Raw genomic sequence first — 22,710 nt, forward strand, 5'->3', positions numbered from 1 at the left:
TTCATTGAGGAAGTATTTTCTTTCTACCATAAGAAGAGACAGGGTTAGAAAGTAGTTCCTACATGAAACTGCTTAAAACAAGATCTGTGGGCAAGCCCAGCGCTATCACATCCATTATATTCAAGAGAAGATCAATATCTCTATAGCCAGTATCTCCAAAACTTGACAACTCACACCCAAACAGTATAAGTGGATAAATAGCACTGCAGGCAAGAGGAAAAGTATATATTTTAGATTTTTTTTTAATGTGTTGCTTTTCCTTCAGGCATCAAAGTAAACAAGGACTAAAAGAGTGAAATGAACTGAGTGAATATGAATACTGACTGATATTACACATATTTATCCATATATAAGGCTGTCAGGTCTGAGTTGGATGAGATGTCATTATAAGTGTGTGCCTTTTTAATTTTTTTATAGTTCAGATCCAATATGCAACCTCAGTATTGTACAATACTGACCCCCTGGTACTAATATCAGGAAAATAAGAAAAAAGTACAATCTGTTATGATCCATTAGCCTAAGGTATCACAGAAATGCTTAACTAAACTTTGAGTAACATGCCACAGAGAGAGATGTATCACGAGTTAACACAGAAGAAATGTATTTTAATTCTGAATGTTTGAAAGGTGCTGACCAATCAAAATGCTGCTAAAAGTTCTGTGGATGAAAAAAGTTTAAATAAAAAAAGACACAGCAGCATTGCATAACTGAGTCATGCTGTGGGCTGTTTCTTCCTTCACAAGTAGAATATTTGTTTAACCTTTTTTAAAATGTCTCCATTTGGCGACGTGCATCCATACAAATGTATCATTAACAGTTTAGTTGTTCTACAGAAGGGAAAAGATGGCACCTGATTAGTAGCAGTACTGGCAGGTACTCAAGGTTGCGGTATTGACATCGGTGTAAAACGTCAAACAAAGGTTGAACCATTCCAGCCATTCCTATACTCCCCAACAACAATATTAGAGCCTGGCCAATATATTGGCCAGTACTGCTTTTTTCAGAAGATGTAATGCAGAAAGTAATATTTGGAGTGTTTTAGATATAGCACAATGGGAATATGCTGAGAAGCTATGCTTTTTGTCTGCCCCCAACTGTCAGAAAATATTGAAATATTCAGCAGCCGACTCATACTGAACAGTACTGATGTTAATTTAGCTACTTTTAAAAAAATATATTTTCTTGGTGTTCTACAATTGTTTGGCGATTATTTAACATTTCAAGAAGATTTTAGCTTAAATATTCTTTAAAAGGTTATTTGTTTAAGAAAGCAATCTTCAAAGTATTTTAGCATAGTCATAATGGTGCAGAACTGGTCCACATAGAAAATGTCTGGTTTCATTCCAGCTCAACTACATCAGTCACCATATCAGTAATAGGTGGATTTTCCCCCTTTAAAATAGGTATTGGTCTCAAAAATCCCATATTGGTCAGGCTCTAAGCAATAAACAGGCTATCATTCTGAATGTGGCATGTACTTTTTTAGGCAAGACTAATTCATAACACCGTTGATGTAGGTGCAAAGTGAAATACTGATTGCAACAAGATATATCTGCTAGAATAAATACAAATACATATGTTCAGAGAGAACCAGCAGGCTGTTAGCTCAACAGGTCTGTGACGCACTGTCACAAGAGCGATGGTGCATTTAATATCTCATTATTACTATCAGGGATTCGGGAGTATTAAGGAGCTCCCAGGACGTTAAGAGGATAACTGCACCACTATTCATTTCACTATCACATACTATACCTGGCTGTCACTAATAAACTGTGATTCCCAGGCTGCTACTAACTGACGCTGCACGTCGGGACAAGCCGCCGCCGCGCCATTAAGATTATACCTTTACGAGCAGCAGACACAACTGTTGTTTTCATATGCGCCAAGTGACTGAAAACAAACATGAAAGCCGATCTGACCGATGATGACTCCCACAGGTTTGATATGAAACTCGAGCGTTTTTTTTTTTCTGAATGGTGTGAATGGTGGCTATCAGCTGTAGCCATACAGAGGATATACAGGAGGGATTGACTCTCTCTAGGGGAATGAACAGAGGATATCAGTCAGAAATTATGTCGTTTTTGCTGAAATCGTTCATGCAAGTGTTGCCTTTTTTACCTGCTGAATGTAGCAGCAGTGAATAACCTCACTGTCTGCCATCCTTGCAGGCAGACAGGCCCATTCTGTCTGCTAAAAAAAAAACAAAAAAAAACGCAGACACATTTTACGCCAAAATAAGCAGGTTTGTGCGCTACTTTCTCTGGTTAAAGGCTCTCCTAATGATCGATCCTCGTCCTCTTAGGACACTGCTGTGGTGTTATTATCAAGACAACCTATTTGTGTTGGCTCCAACTCTGGTGAACACACACAGGCCTGTGCACAGATGCTTTGCAGGAGGAGGAAAAAAAAAAAGAAAAGTGGTCATGCTTTCTCGAGTATCACAATGCAAAGATAACACACAACATGCTTTCTTACCTATGTTCTTAGCGCCGTTAGTAGGAGATGTGATCTCCAAGCAGAGCATAAATCCCAAGTAGAACCACCTCATCGCCATCTCCTGAGCAATGCTCGATGGCACTGCTGAAAGGAATAGAGGAAAAGTTGGCTGGATTTCTCAAACCTAACAACCCGATCGACCACCTCATCCGAACCCCTTCAATGGTCCGGCTGCGATTGTGCGTTCACCCTCTCTCAGTCCCGCACGGTGGCCGCTTCACACGCGTAAAAAGGAGACTCGCTACAGCCCGGCGAGGCTATAGGCAATGCAGCAGCTCAGTCATGTATATTTCTAATTGATTATCGGCATTCAAACATGATGCACAGTGGAACCTCTGTCTCTCTGTGCTGGCTTTGCTTTGCCTTGCTGGGGTCTTCTCTTTCACCACACCACCATGCCACCAGGATCAGTCCAGACGCGCTGCAAGCCGCCGGCCGGGTTCCGTTCAGCTCATTCCGTGCCAAACTAAAAAGAAAAATTAAAAAGTAAAAGCGTTTTTGTGTCCCTCGCAGCGCCAATGCCTCCTGCCTGTGCTTGTGGTTGCATGAGTGGATGGTGGATCTCAGGCTCCAGCACTGTAGACGAGCCCGTGACGTAAGCTCGGCTCCTCAAAAAATGGGATAACCGAGCGGCGAGCGCGGTCTGCGCATGCTCTAGCACACCTCCTTTTCTCCTATTTCATGCGCTTTTTCATCAGCCCGTGGAGGTGGGAGAGAGAGGCGGCGCGGCCTGCAACTGGTTTTGTAGTAGCAGCCATGTTGGCTCACCAGTTGTAACATTTTTTTTTTTTTTTTTTTACATTTTCCTTCATAACTCACAGACTACTTGAAATACTGTTTTGACACAGGAAACATATACATGTGTACTTATTAATAATACCATTAATATATTTTCACTAATAAGAACAAGGCTACAATGTTAAATTTCAATGCAAGAAGTCATAATGTTACACTTGTCCAGTTGTAACCTTGAGTGCAGACCCCTGTGTGGGCAGAGGGAACGCTGTCCACCCCAACTTCTAACAAACTAAATGTCCCCTTCAATACATTATTTTGAAATAACTTATGTAACTGAAAATATATATTTAGAAGAAGCCAACACTTGAAATAATTTGCACATGAGCACAACACTTTTTTAAAGTTGTATTTATGTTTAATGCGAATACTTCATCACAGGTTAGTTAATGATGTTGGTGAGTATGTGACATGTGTGCTGATTGTCCCTGAAGAATGGAGATTGGTTTACTAATCTGTCCACTTGAACGACCACTGGGAGCAGAGGGTATTAAAACATTAATCACATTAAGTGAGCAGTCTTTTGTTCTAATAATGAATGTAAACAGCATAGGAAGTGGAGCTAAAACCGAAAAAAAAAGTTCAAGTAATAAGCACAAATTGTAATAAGAATAGAGACTGCTGCCCCTCTTAAGTTGTAATGAGATATATGGCCTTTATCATAAAAATAAAAGCACATCTCAAAGTAATCACATTGCTGCTGTATTATTATTGATAATATTAAGATTTTTGGGGGATATGGTTTGAATTCTTTTAGATGTCAGGCATTGTATGCAATCAAAGCAAAAGTCTAATTCTATTTTTGGATTTTATTGTTTCAATTGCGTTAAAAGTAATTTTACATTTAAATTTAGTGGAATGTTTTAATTTTAACAGAACAATGTCAACATAGACAAACAAAATGCTTACATTGGGTCATGTGAAACATTTTGACAGTGTTAGTGTTTCCCCCGATGAAATCATCTAGTACGCTAATTGCAACATATATATTAGTATAGGTTGTTGATGTTAATTTCTAACCTTGTGATAATATTGATGTGTTTAAATCAGTCATCAGTCATTGGAACTTTAGATGGTAAAAAAAAAACACACACTGTACATCCAAAAAGTGACTTTTACACCTCAAGATCTTTTTTTTTTTTTTGTTAAAAACTTATGCTGAGATCCTGCTCTGTTTCCACACAGAGGGAGAATCATACTGAGTATTTGCAGAATCAGTGTCATCACTCAGTGTTACTCTCGCCCCTTGTCCCCAGTCTTCCCTATGTCTTCAGAATTCCAACTTTTGTTCATTAGAAAATGAAATGATGATAAGTAATGATAATACTGTAAAGAAAAAAAACAATTAAACATCTGGTGAACACTGGCATGCTGCTTTCAGAGTTGTTGAATGTAAACCCTAATTTTAAGAGTTTTTCTACCATCAACGGTTCCTCAGGCCTACGGCCAAACTTGTTTTGTTTTGCTATCCATCAGTTTGTTGGGGATTCCAGTATATTACTTTCAAATTGTGACGTATATGTATAAATTCATGCTTTAAATCACATCTTCTAATAGAGGCCTTAAATAAATTGCTATCTCTACATTTAAATGCATACCATGCTGGATTTCCAAAAGAAAACAATAGACTATAGACTCATGCAAAAATAATTCCTCTCAAACATCACTAATGAACCACTAAAAGTGTGCGGTGGTCTCTGAACGTGCAGAGACCCTGCCCTCTGACTGTTTTTAAAATATTTTTTCATTATTTTGCTGTGGTTGGGACAAACCAAACCAAAACATCTGTATCTGATGTCCTGGGAATGAGACCCAATCAACAATGAACCATCTTTCTAAGGTGTTTACAAATAGTAACTGACAAAATCCTGCATATTCAACATTTAAAGGGTGTCATCTCATTATGCTAATCTCACTGACTTTGTGTTTTGTCACACTCACTTTCAGAGTTGCACCGTGTTTCACAAGTCAATTGAAAAACACAAAGTGAGACAATGAGAGGTGTGTGTGTAGTCTACATCGTGGAGGACCTTCAACCTCTGCATTCTGCACTAAATCCTGCCCCCTAGTGGTGCATGAAAATGAGAAAGTGGTGTGATTGCTGGATGCATGTTTTTGGGTGAGCCATGTGCAACATTAGAATAGTCTCAGCTTCAAATAAATTGAATTATTCACAAAACAAATATGATTGCATTATAATAATACTTGTAATTGCTTGGCTGCCAAAGCTCAGGACAAAAAAAGCCCCAAATTGATCTGGAATTCATATAAACACCCCATCTACAGTATACAATCTATTAAACAAATAACCATTATAATCAGCAATATGGCTGACATGGCAATACAGATATTTCCAATAAACTAGAGAGATTTTTATAGTCTGTAAGGGTTCACGTCATCCTTTTGTTATGCACCGTTTTGAGCATGAAGCCAAATTATCTGCATGATTTAAATGTCTTCCACAAGGCGAGCACAAAACTTAATAATGCAACTGCTTAAAGCTTTGAAGAAACAGCATGTAATCTTTGTGAAATTATCTTTAAGGATGTGAATATAAGATTGAGTAGTCTAATAAACCATCTACACCTGCAGGGGGCACTGAATACTTACACTACAGACAGACATGTAGTCTGTAACTCATTTCACTAACAAAACAAAAAGAATCTTAAATCTAATGTAGTTATTGCTCAGTTTTACATGTCTCAACCTCAGAGGAAGCTTTGATCAAAGAGTCATTTGGTTAAAAAGAGAACATGAGAAGATCTCTGCGTCTACTGTAGCCGTTTGATAACTGATGCTCACTCTTTCTGCACTGCTTGACTCGCTTTCTCACTTACATTTAATGAGTACAAAAAACAACTGGTGTATATTTCACACATGACATAATCTGACAGTAACCTCGCTGCCACTGGTGTTAAGAATAAGCGTGCCTTTCAGGGCCTTTTCAGCTTACAGATGTTTACCCAGAGCCTGAATCACAGGGGAGAATGTGAAGTATGTCGAGAATCTGTGCAAAACATGCCTGAAGTGTCTGGATATCCGTTGAATCCAAGCACATGAGGATCGGGACAGAATAAACACGAAAAAAGCTAGGGAGAAATTAGTGTAGCAGTATGCTAAAAAAAAAAAATTCCTGCAACAAAACTATCATTCCATATGTTTAATTCATGCTCAAGTTTACTGGAAAACACCATTTTATTTACATTGCTGTGCCTCCTGTTTGTCAGCACAGTGAATCAACATGTTTGTTGGTGTCACCTCAACCTGAGAATGCCCCCTTTGTGGGAAGAGGAGGGTCGAGCATTGTCATCCGGGAGAGACAAACGCCAGCATGCTGTGTGGGAGACAGCTTGAAAGAGTGCCAGCGTAAACACTCCCAGACCACATGTTCTCCCAGGGCAGAGGGGCTGGCCTCTCTCCAGGCACATCTGCACACAATCCCTCAGCTTTTAGCAAGCCAGCCAAGGAGACAGAGCGGGGCAAAGGAGGGAGAGGAGAGGGTTGGGGGGGTAGAAGAGTTCCCAGACAGAAAGAACCTGCTTTTTCTGTGACGCTGGTGTCAATGATGAAAGCGATGACATCTGAGAGAAACAATGAAAAGCAGCATGCAGAGGGAGGATCACAAGAGTGTGTGCAAAATTAATAAAAAATCTGTGTGCATGCGCGTGTGTGTGCGAAGCCTGAGCGCCATATTCGCAACTGTACATCTGTATCACACCACTATATTCACATGCCAAGGTCCGTTTGGCTGCAATCATTACCCAACCTGCCCATATCCTTGAGAGAAGATGGATTGCTGCATAAATCACGCTCCTGACTCTGCATCTGTAGCAGCACTGAGTGCATCAAGTCCACCATGCCTGTAATTCTTCAACAAATTCTTACTCTGGCACTCTCATTCTTTGGAAAAACAACCATTCCAGCTCATATTATGCCTAAATGTAAATATGAATGTACTCCCATCTGTCTCTGTCATCTCCTCCCAACAGCTTTAGCCTCTCAGTTTGCTAGTAAAGTGTGGCTCTGTGCATGTTTTCACAGAGAGGTAATTACTGAGCAAGCTATGCTGACAACACCTGAGGAATGCGGAGCATGCACCAGCAGCCTGTGTTCTCCTAACCACCCCCCCCCCCTCCCCTTCATCACTCACCCCAACTCACTTCTCCCCTATCTGCAACCCTCCCCCATACAGCCCCAGTCCAACACAAAGTTCTGCATGACATTTTCACACGAGTCTTAGATTTTTAGATAACACAGGTGTTATTTTATGTAATATTTTGGTTTTTGTACCAGGAAACATACTTCGACTCAAGATTATTCTAGATTAGATCACAGTTATAATCGTATCAAATTTTTCCCTATCTGTTAGTGGAGGAAAGCTTATCCAAAACCCACAGTTCCCAACAGGCCCCGCTCTTCCCGTTACTGTTGAATTCACCGTGTGTGTTGGCTGGCTCGGGCACTCTGCTAACTGAGTCACTGCCCAAACTGTCCTTGAGCTCTGTGCAACTCACAGCCCATCTGGCTGAACACTTGCACACACATATCAAAACATTGCATAGATTGAAACAGGGGGAGTGGACGACTCTGGGTGACCTAATTGCGGTCTGAAAACGGCCCAGTCGAAAAAGTGTCAATATCTGGCTGCAGAGAACTATGGCAACACAGAATAATGTTATTTTTATGCAAATGAAACCGATGCATCAAGTTTTGACATTGTGTGAATGCATGTGAGTGTGTGGGAGACGGAGAGATAGAGATTATGAATTCAGCTGAGCCTCTCCCGTCTGTCTGACTCGACCGTCATGATGAAATCAGGATGAAATCCCTTGTGCATCTAGATCAACATAAGTATACAGGCCTGTCCTCTGTCTCTCTGTGCTGCAGAATTTTGCAAGCGGTAGTTATATTATGCAAATGTCATGGCTATAAAAAACACACTGTATGGCTGAGTGAACAATTGCATATGTTTTCTACACACTTGAGGGCTAATCAGTCAGGGAACGCAAGATAAGGCAAAAGGGTCAGGGGATTTGTTGCCAAGCAACTTCTGTTGATACAAACACAATTTTATTCAAACGATGAGCGACATCTAAAAGCATGACGCCCGATGCAAATGCAGAGGGACGCAAGATAAGTTAGTTGGACAGTTATCTTGTTTATCCAGGGTTAATTGTAAATGTGGGTCAGATGTAGAAATATAAAAACATATAAATTAGCAAAGATGTAGTCATACCTTCTGCTGTGAACATTAGCATTACTAAGAAGTGATGAAAACTGAGAGGTGGGTGCTTTTTAAGCTTCAGTATCACAGGCAAATAAAATACCACATCAAATATCAGGTATATTTTCAGTTAATAGTTACTCTCAGGTTTTTACTGACAAGACGCTTAAAACTTAAAAGTTACATAACTTCGATCACAAATATGTCTGCTGTATATGGCTAGTTTAATCCAAAAGTAGCGTAATGTAACAAACTGCGGATATTTACTTTAGTGCAGCAAAGAGAGGCTATATTCAGATTACACTACTGTTCTGATTTGCAAAGGGAAATCCGTGTATACCTTGGTATTTTTTGGTTATGACATATTGATAGCAAAGTAGAAGTTTAACCTCCCTTTCTTCATTTTTGGTGTTATAATATGTCCTTGAATCCAAAGAGCACCTGTTTTTGATACCTGCGTTTGTGAAGTAGCACTCTTCATCTACTGGCATTTGCTCCCTCTATGCTGAGAGGTTCGTCTGCCAGTATGTGTAGAATATTTAATGCTCTTTGCCTATTTTGCCCATGTTTTTAATTTTTTAATAATGCTTTCATTAATTTATTCTTTACCTAAAGGGCCTGATGTACCTCACAGAGCCTTCCTGTTACTAAATAGATTGAGTAACAGGAACGGCTGGTTAATCAGCTGTTAAGAGTTGCTACCGTAACTATGGATAAATGTCATTTGTTTAGTGCACCCTGATGGTCTAAATGCTTGAAGTGTTGTTTGAAATTTTTAATTTGATGCCATACATATCAACCAGGGTCGCATTCAACAAAGATGGCAAAGCTAAACAAGGATATTATACTGGAGTTTTTAAAATAACACATTTGCTTGATTAGACTTCTTTTTCCTGTCAGTATCAGGCGAGCAGGAGCCAAAGAAAATGAAGGACGGACAGAAAATACCCTGAACTATATGGCAGATTCAATAAGATGTAATGAAAATAAGGTAAATAGTTTTACACTTTATTATCTCAGCCAGGAGTAGCCCTGGAGGAGACCATGTGATGGGTCGGTGTGTGTGTGTGTGTGTGTGTGTCTGGGTGTAAGTGACCAATGGAGCTTGTCTGCCACCAATTTCACATATTACTGGATCCATTATGAAAAAAACTCGAGAAACATATATAAAACCTATGTATAAAAGCCTATATAAAACCTCCTTTTAACCAGCCATTAGGCATTGCGAGTCATCAGCAACTGCTTGGCTAAAAACAAGGCTTTGTTGGTGATTACAAAGGGGTTAAATCTAAATACTTTTTAGGGTTGCCTGGCAGATATCTGTACTCTACTGCGTGATCTCTTCTCGTTTAGTTTTATACTTATTCATAATGTGATAGAAAACTTGCCTTTAAATACAATCAACCTCAGGACAAGTTTTATACTCCTCCACTAAAAAATAAAACACAGGAACAGAGGAAGAACGTGCCACATGGACAGGACAAAAAGTAATTTTACAACTTTTCCAAAACCTACGTTTGTAAAAGTAAAATTCCATGCAACAGTGAGTCATGTCTACTTCCTTATCAGGAAACAGAAGTAGTGGGCTATTTCTGATATGTGGATATAATGACTAAGTGGGTAAAAGTAGACACTGTCACCAGATTGAGGGGGGGTTTCCACCCAGTTGGGCTTTTTAGGTTGCACTGTGCTTGGGTGGGTGAACAGAGTTAGGCCTGGTTTACCATGAGTTGGGCTGGTTTTAAAATACACTGACCCATGTACAGTATAGTAAAAATATATTCATATATTGTATTCTTTTAACAATGCAAGCACATGCAGTCACTCAGAACTGTTTTTTTGTTGTTGTTGTTGTTGTTGTTGTTGTTGTTGTTACCATCATTACCATGCACCCACAGCTTACTGAGCTGTAGTGTTTTTGTCAATTTGTATTTGAATTCTAACAGAAACCTCTATGCTTGCACCATTACAACACCATTATTTGTTTGACTTTTTGATAAAATAGCTTTGTTTGTACTTCTCTCTCTTTCTCCCTCTCCCTCTTCATGCCTGTGTGTGGGGGGTGTAGGCTACAGTTTATGCTGGCATAATGTCAAAGCTTGTTGCAGTTTACCAAGTTAGATAAAATCTCTTATTTTTGTTATTTCAGCTGTATCTTTATTTTTTCTTTATTTTTAAGACAGAGCGCAGAAATGGAAAATAGTTTTATAGTTGCACTAAGTTGCATTATAGCCTCCAATCTGCCTTCTAGAGCACTTGTGAACACTTGAATTGTTGTTTTATTATTTTGTCTTATTGAAAAATTGCGATGAACCGCACTAATCTTGCTAATGTTTAAAAAATGAAATTGTATTGTTTATTAAAGATCATATTTGGATAGTTCTGTATCTGGCTGGAGTTTGAGCAATTATTGGGCTGGAAAACATCAAACCAATCTGGCAACACTGAAGACAGATAATAGAACAGCTTGAACAGTTTGGAAAGTTCAGAAAATTAAACAAATTTAGTGTGATGCAGTCTTTAAAGGTAGAATCAGTAGGGTTTGTCTGAGCTGTTCAAAAAACACACCAGAAAGATGTTTTATTGTTGAGACTCATTCCCAGGATGTTAAATACTGATGTTTTAAGGCAGGATCTCTCTACCACACACTTACTTACATGAGTCTATACTAGGACTAGGTATTGTTTAAAAAAAATACATTATCTGTACCAATACCAGTACCCTCACAGTGATACTGATGCAAATGGAGTACTTCATTTAATATCTTTTTTTTCGTTTTGGTGTTGTCTCAGCTGACTGAACTGCCAACTCCTTCAAATACACTGCGTTCGACTTCAACACACCACAGACTGTATGGATTGTAGCTGTTGTGGTAGTGGACCAGTCACAAACCGCATTAAATCAAAGAATGCTTGCAGTGATTGGCTACAAGAAAGATCGCTTTTTGAATGCAGGTATCGTTAGACTGGCAAAGTTTCGACACAATTCGATACTGGATTATTTTGGTTGATACCTTAAAGGTATTGAGCACCGATACTCATGCTTGATATACTACCATGCACAGTGCACACACAGTTGCCAATTCACGGCCTCTAATGAAAAAAATGCTTCACTGGGTGGAAATTTTTTCCATTTCTTTGCATTTAAGTCACATAGTCAATCAATAAATTGCACACAACAAAGGAAGGAAAAGCTGGATAAACCAATGAGCCTAACAACAAACATAAAACACTTAGAGCGGCAATTATTAATCTGTTATTAATCAACTTAAATTAATCTGCATTCATTTTGATCACTGATTAATCATTTTGAGTAATTTCTTAACCAAAAAAAGGATCAGAATTCTCTGTTTTCAATTCTTAGATGTGAATATATTCTGGTTTCTTTACTCCTCTCTGACAGTAAACTGAATATTTCTGAGTTGTGGACTTTTGGAAACACTAGTCGACAGTTTTCATCACTTTCTGACATTTTATGGACCAAACAACTAATTGATTCATGGAGAAAATGGTCAACAGATTAATTAATAATGAAAACAATCATTACAGGAAAGTACCGATGTATGGACGTGTTCCACATGTTTGAACCTCTTTTTCAATTGACAAGACTGTAACAGGATTAATTAATCGATTAATTGTTTTGAGTTTTATTTTCAAAAGTCAGAATTCCCTGATTTTAGCCTCTTAAATGTGAATATTTTCTGGTTTCTTTCATCATCTCGGACAGTAAACTGAATGTTTTTGAGTTATGGACAAAACAAGACATTTGTGAACATCGAATTGCGCTTTGATCAACATTTTTCACCATTTTCTGACTTTTAATGAACCAAAAAAACCGAATCAATTAAGTGAGAAAACAACTGAACAGTTAATCAATGATGAAAAAAATTGTTACTTGCAGCCCTGAAACACTATATTAGGCCAAACAATTCCACCATAATTTATATTTAGGCGCATATTATGTCTTTAACGTTGAATCCTGACTTTACTGTGGTACAGCCATTAAAACCAGGACAACACTTTCGCCATATCATGATATACCAATAAGGTGATATCTGGTCTCGTATTACGTTATTGATATAATATTGATATATTGCCCAGCCCTGCCACAGAGGATAGCATTTCCTTTTGATCAAAAATCACAATTTCAATACCAGTCCCAGGTTCACATATTATAATCTGTTTTTCTGCATCTCTTCACCAAATCCTAAATCCCACAGGGTTACAGTTGACTCGTCACTGCTACAGTGGAATTTATATTTCTGGCAAAAAATGATCTTGCTCATCTCCTGAGTAAAAACTGATGATTTGGGGGTTGAAGATCAGACTTGTGGGACATGAAACCCCTGAGATAAAAGTCACGAGCACAGAGCCAGTGTTGTGCGCTGTGAGCAGCGGCTCCAGTAATCACTCCCGGTGCTGTTCCTGGCTCAATCTCCCTGGCTGACGTCAGCTGACTGCTCGGCTCGGCTGGCTCTCCGCTCTCTCTCTCTCCGCTCCGCTCCTCCGGACACAGCGCCCGGCCCGCCGTGCAAAAATGCTGCTCTCTGTGCCGCCAAGGACAGGAATCAACCCATACAACGCGGGCTACACGGGCAAGAACACCAAGAGGGTAAGCGACAACCCCACAGCCCACTTCTTCTCGTGTCCTGTGTTTGTGAGCCCGCTGAGTAATAATGTGTCGCTGCGGTGTTTGTTCGAGCTGCGCTGCCTCTTCAGTTAAAAGCTGCTGCCGCTCGGCTCTTTAAGCTGCAGTGTCCTTGAAAAGTGGATCGCAGGCGACGTTTAAACGCTCTTTCTCGCTGTCGTAACGCTTGCTCTTTTTCTTTCGTGTTGTTGTGACAGTGTTACAAACTAGCCGGGGCCCGTTACATTGTTGCCTGTAGATTACTACCACAGTTTGCTTTCGTTTTTTCCCCCCCGACACGGTCGCTGTTCTCTTCCTATAGCCAGCCTGCGCTCTTAGTATAGCTTATAAATGTGCCGCGGACGCTCATAAAGGCTCCCGTTAAGCTCAAAAAGGCTCATTATATTCGACTTTTATGTGAATTCGTGACTGCGTCTTCGCTTAGGTAATGTTTTCATTGAATTAGCCACAAGTTGGTAAAGTTTTTTTTTTCCTCTTTTACGCGTACAGATATGCCCCACCCCTTCAGCCCTCCTAATGATGACTGAGAGGGCTTGCATGGCACTGTGGAAAAGAGGAAAGTTACAGAGTCCGTGCAATAAGTCTAATGCAGATCTGATATATGTAGCTATATGTGCACATCAGTTATAGATCAATGACAGCAGAGCTGGGACAACATATAGGGTCCGATATTGATTAGCTTGTCCTCTCATATGAATAATTCATGAGCTGACATTGTAATCTGCTTTCAGCCACTTTTTTTTGTACAGACTATATAGATTTTTCATGGGACATATAGAAATGACGGCCTTAAAGTAAATTGTTGTTCATATCTATGATCTGGAGCGTTCTGACTGCAATTAACGTTTATATTCATTATCGATTATTATGCTGTGACGTTAGTTGCCATCAATAAATTAATCAGCAACTATTTTAATATTCAAATAATTGTTTGGGTAATTTTTTAAGAAGAAAGGGTCTCTGATTTCAGATTGTAAAATATGAAAATTTTCTGGTTTCTTTAGTCGTCTAGGGCAGTAAACTTAATATCTTTTGGTTCTGCACAAAACATTTTTTTTTTTTTTTAATCATTTTCTGACATTTTATGAACCAAACAACTAATCAATTAATTGGTAAATGATTGGCAGACTAATCAGTAATCAAATAATTGTTGTCTTTTTCTAAAAATATATTCAGTTTACTGTAAAGATACCAGAAAATATTCATTGTAGAAGCTGAAATCAGAATTTGGGCATTTTTACTTAAAAGGTGATTCAAAATGATTAATTGACTATCAAAATAGTATAGCTGCAATGATTAATAGATTACTTGGCATCTATTAAATGCAGTGCCTGCTATTTCTCTGATTCCATTTGAGGCATTTCAGGTCATATTGCGCTTTTGAGAAACACTGTTTTGGCATTTTTCTATCATTTTATAGACCAAAGTAATGGACAAATGGATTAATTTTTAAAAAATAGGATCAACGGATTTTACCAACAGCAGCCCAGTTGAGAATTAATTTAACAGTTGACAACTAACCGATTAGTTGACTAATTGTTGCAACTCTAGTGGTGATTCTTGCCAAGTAGGTTTTCACATATGAGGAATATGCCTTTGGTGCAGAACAATAAACACAGCTAGTAGAAAAATATGAAGAAACATAAAAAAGCAAGTCAATAAGTATAAAATTGGCAATAAAATATAGAGGAGTTATGTCTCAAAGACGTTGCAGCTAAAGTGCGACTGGAATGTCATACAAAGTATCTTGATGCCTGACTCTCAGCATTTCTTGAATAACGCTGGAACAAAGCTGAAATCAAATACGTCCCTCCTTCCCCACGTTATTCCCTTCCCTGCCTCATGGCTGGCAGGAATTCAGATTGCTCAGATTAATGACCTGGAATTCCTGGAATCCTGGATTGAGACAATGTGCTCATTTCAAGAGGGACTCTGTAAACTCCAAACTTTTCCTTGAAAGAAGACATGCACACACTTTTTTTCTTTTTGTACATTTTGCATTGTTAGAGTGCCAAAGTCACACAGAGGGAGGACTTGTAAATCCAGCGTCAAGTGGTAACCCCTGCTCTGTGTCTTTTACTACGGGAAAAAGGGCGGAGAAAAGAAAGGATTAAGAGATTCCCCCCTCCTTTCCTCTGCTTTCGATTAACCCCCCCCCCCCTTTTTTTCTTCTCTCCCCTGTGTTTCACATACCTTGATTTCTTGTCTGTCAGTGGTTCAGTTCACATGGAGAAGAGAGTGTGAACATTCCTCCTCACTGATGAATCCCTCGTCTTAAGAATTTACTTTCTGCTGCTCTCTTCAGGGTGCTTCATACCTGTTGAAATTAGATTTTTTTTAACTGTCTGTTAAGTTTTTTTTTTTTGGTATTTCTTTTTTGATGAAACTGGATTAAGTCAGGAGGAGAGCAAGGAGAAGTCTCACCTTTTAGCCACAGGACGCCAAGGATTTTCATCACTTTTCTGATTTGGCTCCTCGCAGTGTTTTTCTTGCTTCCTTTTTTCGCCCGCAGCTGCAGAAATATAATATAAAGAGATTGGGTCTGTAACACTATGATCTTTTCCACGGTGCCTTTTAAAGTTTATTCAGCCAAGCAGGTAGGACTCCACATTTAACATTTCTCTCTCTCATTCAAGCTACAACATGTCATGCATTCATAAACACACTTTTGCAGAGTATAACTATTTTGGCAATATTGAAGTTATTATTTTGACTTGTGTGTTACTGACATAGTTATGGTAATGGAAAGTACTATTATTTTGTTAATGATGTGTAATATACATTTTATTTTCTAACTAACTCAAATAACTAACTGTAGGTAACTGTATGCTTATATTGGGATAAAGAAAATTAAATAAAAGAACTAAATGGGATGAATTCAGATTATCTGAAGTGGAAGTGTATGAGGTACTTATCAAAATTCAGTGTATAAGCTGGAGTAGATGCCAGTCCCCTGTTCAAAGATAAAGGGGCACCAGTAAGGAAGCTAAGCAATGACCTGTTGTTGAAAAAAGGTACACCTAAAAAAAAAAGTAAGTATACACTAGATTTAGAATATTTTTACTGCTCTACTTTGCTGTCAGACAGCCTTTTCCAACAGGAAAATAAACCAATTTACGCTCTTTCCAAACCCACCGAAATCCTTTGGCAAAATCATTTTGCCTCGCACAACACAGGAGTTGTCGGTCTGCCTCAGTCTTTTAGTTTGTATTGTTGAGTGACTTTGGTGAATCCAAACTATCCTTTTAAATCATTAAAGTCACACAATAATACAAACAAACTAACAGGTCGAGGCAACAGCAGTCCAGCAACTCTCATGTTCTACGAGGTAAAATGACTGATTTTGCCAAAGGAGTTGGTTGGTTTGCAGTGAGCGTAGGCAGATCTTTTAAGTGACTAAAATACCTTTACCTGCTGACCCAGTCCACAGCAGTTCATTGCTTAGCTTGCATGTTTGTGCCCTTTTCTGCTTCTCCAAACAAGGGGCATCTCTACTGGCATCTGATGTAGGTCCTACACTGACTATTGATCTGCCTAATGCAACCCCACTTAAAATAATCCAAACTATCCCTTTAAGAAGGCATTTTTTAAGATTGTTCCAACATTCTTAGTATCAGTTGCACAAAAGGTTTGCATTGCCAGATAGATGAGGCATTAAAGAGTCACACAATCAGACTCATATCTTTGCTATTACTGTAGAGTTACAGGCATACATCCTGCTTCACTTGGCACCCATTGTTCTCTCTCGGATGAAAAAGTCCTTGAGTAACCTGCACTCCCTACAGGCATCACCTCTGCTCCCTCCAACTGTAATCACCTCATCAGTCTTCAGCACCCGCCTGGAGCACTCTCTCTCTGCACCATGCTGTAGGCCACTTACTGGAGTTATATAATATATAATAATAACACAGCAAATAACTGATTTATCTTTCTGCAACTATAGCTGCACATTCTGTGATACAAATGGGGATGTAAAGATTATATACATATATTCAGCTTCCTGAGCAGAAAATGGCTGGAAGCAACTGAGTGTCAACTGTTCATGGGCAGAATATGAGTAATTTGTATTCATACATTGTACAAATAATGCCTCTTGTTTTAAAATAATATATATAATATAAATTGTTGGATGTTGTATGTGTACATGAGGACTTCCTTTATTTATCAGAGCTTTTCTTGTCTTGTTCTGCACTCACAGAACTGTGATACTTCCAGGAATGTAGTTCAATTTAACAATGACAGCTTGAACTCTAATCTTAAACCCAAAAGACGTCCCCCACAGCCCCTGCCCACTTCAAGGAGAGAAACACAAACATGCGTGTATGTCAGAGGAATGTGAAGAATGCTCAGGAGATGACACTATGTGTGACGCATTTAAGTAACAGAGCAAAAGGATATGTGGATGGCTGTGACTTGAGAGTAACAAGTAGGAAGGAAAGTAACATGCAGCCAGGAGGTCAGGTTTTGGGCATAGACTACCTGAGAGAGGATATGCAACTTCACAAGCTAAAAAATGAGAAGTGTGCTTCACACTCTTGTCATACTTTCTGACCTTCCCTTTTTTTTTAAACTGCATTTGTGTTCTTCTTCATGCACACTTGCATATGTTTGCACCAACATATTATGCATTACTTTACATGGGGTGGCACAACACCTGGAGCTGGCACTGGGCACTGGGGCAGATGGGGAGTAGGTGTGGATCTGATTCACAGCTATCCTTCTTTTCTCAGATGGAGCCTAGCAGAGCGGCCTTAATGAGACACTACCTTCTGACTTGAGAGCACATGAGAAGGATTAGCACTTTCCGCTAACAAGCTCAGATCCCAATTAGACAGGCCTCACTAGCTAGGCTTGGGCCCGGACTCGGTCTCCCGTCAGATCCTATCTCCCCAGGCCTGTGCAGGTGCATCCCTCCTGATAGCCTGTGCGGGCCGCCTACAGTGAAGGCAGGGGAAAGCACAGGAAAAGGCTGTGATTGTGGAAAAACAAACAGTGTACTATTGATGCTAAAGAAGAGAGGGAGATTAGAGAAGAGGGCCAAGATGAATGGGCTCTGTGAGTCACTGTGACTTTCTCAGCTTGACTAAAAAGACAGGGAGTCTAAAGGCTGATTCCTTTGGAAATATTTTGTAAAACATAAGGCAGGTGTTTGGCAACATGGATGCAATAAAATCTGCAACAGAATCATTTGTGTCACTACTCATGTCAGTATTGTCTGAGGGGATGTTGCTATGTTACACATATATTGTATATAAGTTCTATTTTTGTCTGTATCAGACTTTGTATTAGGGACAGTGGTGGAGGAAGTATTCAGACCCTTAACTTAATTATAAGTACTAATATCGCAGTGAAAACACTCAATACAGCAAAATGTACTTAAAGGTATGAAAAGTAAAAGTAATCATTGCAGAAAAATGGCTCAAGCGACTGTTATACTGTTTTGTATATCATTATATGATTATGAGTCATGCATTAATTTAAAAGCAGGATTTTACTGTTGTAGATGGTTGGGGAGGAGCTCATTTCAAACTATTCAGTATAGGACTGCAACTCATGATTATTTTAATTATGAATTAATTTTCTGCTTATTTTCTCCATTAATTAATTATCTGGCTTCTAAAAACAATCTGAAAATGGTGATAAATGTTGTCACAATTACCAAATAATTGGCTGCAGTATTTGTATAAACTGTTGGATAGTTTCATTTACAACAAAATATCTTATTTTATAAACTCTTTACATGCTATGAGTGCAAAAATCTTTAATTTGTAAACTAGTAACTCAAGCTGTCAAATAAATGCGGTAAAGTAAAAAGTACAGTACTTCCATCTGAGATTTAGTGGAGTAGAAGTAGAAAGTGGTGTGAAAAGAAATGACCTAAGTATTTATTTATTTATTTAAACTAAGCACAGTATTTAAGTAAATGTACTTAGTTTCATTACACCACTGTTAAGGGGACATTGCATCCATGTTTCACACATACACCCTCATACATGCTTAGCATGCAGTTTGACAGGTTTCTTTGTTATCCTGCCTGTAGACCGTTTACAGTAGGCTTCTCTAGCTGATTATCGATCTAGGTTTGATATTAATCTGGTCCATGTAGAGGCAACACAGTGAATGGCTTGTATACAGTATGACAGTTTCACAAACATGATTTTTGAAACTTTATGTGTTCAGTTTGACCCGAGAAGTACTCATTTAACGATAATTAACTCTTACTGAAGATTTTTCCAGTTTAATCTTATTTCAAGAATGATGTTGGACACATTTTTATCAACAAAAATGTAAACTAACGCCCACTAATGACCGGTGAGAACTTTAAATATACGCACGCAATGCACAGTATTGAAACGTTGGTGCTGCTGGTCGTGTCTAGATAAGATCCCCAGACACACGAAACATCTCGTGATCATGTCAACTCAAACCATCTTTCCTTACCCTTAATCAGGTGGTTTTTTTCCCCCAACCTTTCTTATATCGTAACAGAACAAAACATACTTAGTTTGAACAACGTGCTCAATGAGGAAGGGACTCTTCCAAATCTCGCGGGAGTTTGTTAAAATAAACATCACGGCTATCTTCCACGGCAGCACAACAAGATAGCTAGCTAAACGTTAGCTTCGTTTTATCACAGCCCATGTACACCTAGGTTTGCTGTGAGTTTACATCGTATGACACGGCGCAAACTATAAACTGAAAGTATTAGAGAATGCCAGCATTTATGATTCAATGCTCCTAATTCCGGCTTCCTTACCCTGTCACCGATTTGGCCGCTGTTAGCGAGTTTAGGTGTTGACTGACGTGACATTTGACCAATTAAAACGCGTCTGTAAGGAGTTCTATGAGTTGATAGGTTGTGGTTTAGTTGGAGCACACAAGATTGGCTGATTTTCCTTTCCCAGGCATATAGGACTGATGAGTTTCTTTTTTTCTTTCAAATTTTATCTTTGACAATTTATATCACCCAGAGAAGATCTGACTGTCTGAATATCTGAATTTAGTTTTGTGACACTGCAGGCATCAGGCAACAGGCATTGTGAGTATTAAACAAACACTCATGCTTTAGTTTTAAATGTTAAAATCTTTGTTTTAATGCTGTGAAATGTGTTCCCTGACAGTTTTGTTGCTGTGGAATCTGAATTTAACTTGTACTGGAGCTGGTTAGAACAGATCCACCGCAGCAGAGAGGGAAACGGAGAAGTCACAATTAGCTTGATTCCAGCAGTCTTTTGACAACTCCCTCTCTGTTAATAAGCTGGTGCTCCAGTGCTGACCTTGTGGTGTCCAACAAGCCATCCCATTGTTCCCTGGGGCTGGGCCTGCTGACCCTAACTAATCAAACAGTTCCTCCTCCACCAGCACTGAGAGGAAGGCCATGCTTTCATTTTACTTACATACAAATTTGATTTAGTTTGTTCTATAGTATTAAGAGATTTTTTAAAAAGGCAAACACTGAAAAGAGTGATCACATAAAAGTGTTATGTGAATGCACTAGAGCTGCACCTGTAAAAAAAATAAAATAAAAAATCATATTGTGATTCTTTTGACAGATTTTGCAACTGATATGCAAGTGATATGATTCATGATTAGAGGAGAATGATCATTATAAAAAAAATTATCATCATGTTGTTACATTTATTGGGGTGTCTACCAAACAAACATGTTTTCTTACATCTGGAGAACCAGATTTGTGGGCTAGGGTATCTCTGAGGCACTATAGTACTTTATTAAAATTCTGTTTTGTCACATATTTTTCCCTTATAAAAAAAAAATAAAAAAATTTGCTGCTTCTGCAATTCGAGATATTGTGGTTTTGATTATATTTCAATTAATTGTGCACATACATTTGAGATTCCTTATCGCTGTCTCATATGTGGGTACATTTATGCTGATAAACATATGGCACAACCAATAACATGCTCATTGCATGCATACATTGAGCAATGTTTCTGTATACTGATCCTTTGATACGTGGATTGTGGTAAAGATATGTGTTCCTAATGCTTAGTTACAGAGTGTCAGTTTTCCTAGATTAAAAAAAAACCCAAACACTTACTGGTATCTAGCTATTCAGATAGTTTAGGTTTTGAGATTTCTGCCACCACCTCAAGACAATAGTGGTGAGTGGAATTTGTTTTTTTACTGCTCAAAGCACAGAAAAATGTAATTTGAAAGAGCCAATATGAAAGTTTCTTTCCAGAAACTATGTCCTGGTTACTGTGGATAATCCATAGATCTCTCTCTGAACAGTTTTGATTGGAAATATTTCAAATACTCCCAGTGAAAATTGTTCACAAAAACACTTCCAGCTTCAACCCACAACATAAAAGCCTCTCTTGCAGCAATGTGGAGCTCAGCCACTTTAATTCCAGCCAGATTTAATATTATACGCTTTGTTTTTACATTTATGATTGGGCTCAACTGCCATCAGAAGATAGGCAGAGTGCAGTTTCCCATGTTTGCTATAAAGTTTTACAGTTTACATTTCTGCCAGAAGTAGTTCTGCTCTGTTCTAAAGTAGGTCAGTTTGAATGGTACACTAATATATAATAACGAAGGTAACGTTTGAAACATTTACAGTCAAACCAGCGGGTATGCTGTGTTTCATAGACAACCTGTAATAGATCTCCATGATAATTAGTGTACCATGTGCATCAGATATACAGACACAGTGGTCGGTCTGTGTCTCAGCCAAATATGCACAGAGGCAACAACATTTTCCTATGGAGTACAGTCAGTATCGCTACAGAACAGTTTTAATTTTCTTTATTGTCTAAAATATCTGCATTGAAGTTCCTGATGACAGTAAGACAGGGTGTATTATTGTTGTAATGAGTGAGTTACAAACAGCCAGTCGATTAAGAAAGTCAATCTTACAACATTAAAGACTACATCAAACTTACACTGCCAGCTTTCCTCCATTTTTGCACAGACTGATACTGAACATTGACTTGTTCGACCACCATTCATTTATCTTTTGCCCAAGCGGGGTGTACTGCATTGCTCCTGGCTGCTTGTAGAGTATTTGATTAATTGTAACAGTAAATGTTTGACGTATTTGTAGCACCTTGTATTTGGTGAAATGTATGATTCCCATCTCTGCTAAACCAGACCACGTTCAGAGTGTGGAGTATATTGTATACACATCACATCTGCATGCAAAGATAATTTATGCATGTATAACCTTTTAATGTGAATATGTGCACTCTCTGCTTATGGCTACATGTTGCAATTTCATACATTGTTCTTCTCATGTTTCTCTTTATTTAAGAGAATTTAAATTAATATTTGTATTACATCACTTATTTGCACTATATATATCAAGACATTTGTTGTGTTAAAGCATGGATAGAAATCTGAGGTTCTTTATATCCTCTTTATCCTTTTTTCCACCCCATCTCACCTGATCTGTTAGTTCTCTGGATACTTTTGAGACCATGTCATTAGGTTAACAGCCACCGTTGCTCATGCTCTTTCTCATTGTGTCTTATAAAGACTGTGGTTTGAGCAGGTCATTTAGTAGACCACGGACAGGGGCTGTCACA

The 22,710-nt window shown here is 38.6% G+C and overlaps 2 protein-coding genes across 4 annotated transcripts in view; one reads left to right on the top strand and one right to left on the bottom strand.

The window, feature by feature from the left end:
* The window catches only part of lrp1ab (low density lipoprotein receptor-related protein 1Ab), a 124,461-nt gene extending 121,332 nt beyond the window's left edge, over nucleotides 1–3,129 (bottom strand). The window contains exon 1 of the mRNA XM_084721038.1: nucleotides 2,476–3,129. Within this exon, the coding sequence (XP_084577164.1) occupies nucleotides 2,476–2,554 (79 nt within the window). The 5' untranslated portion in view covers nucleotides 2,555–3,129. The remainder of the gene's footprint in view (nucleotides 1–2,475) is intronic.
* Nucleotides 3,130–12,532: 9,403 nt separating this feature from the next.
* The window catches only part of LOC146325176 (RNA-binding motif, single-stranded-interacting protein 2-like), a 30,202-nt gene continuing 20,024 nt past the window's right edge, over nucleotides 12,533–22,710 (top strand). For 2 of the 3 annotated variants that reach the window (XM_084721039.1, XM_084721040.1), the window contains exon 1: nucleotides 12,533–13,126. In XM_084721039.1, the coding sequence (XP_084577165.1) occupies nucleotides 13,052–13,126 (75 nt within the window). In that variant the 5' untranslated portion in view covers nucleotides 12,533–13,051. Of the gene's footprint in view, nucleotides 13,127–15,635; nucleotides 15,760–22,710 lie in introns of those variants that run through there. The other variant, XM_084721041.1, reaches the window with a different exon arrangement.

Source organism: Lutjanus erythropterus, chromosome 6, assembly GCF_056507025.1.
Source record: "Lutjanus erythropterus isolate fLutEry1 chromosome 6, fLutEry1.hap2, whole genome shotgun sequence".
NCBI lineage: Eukaryota > Metazoa > Chordata > Actinopteri > Lutjaniformes > Lutjanidae > Lutjanus > Lutjanus erythropterus.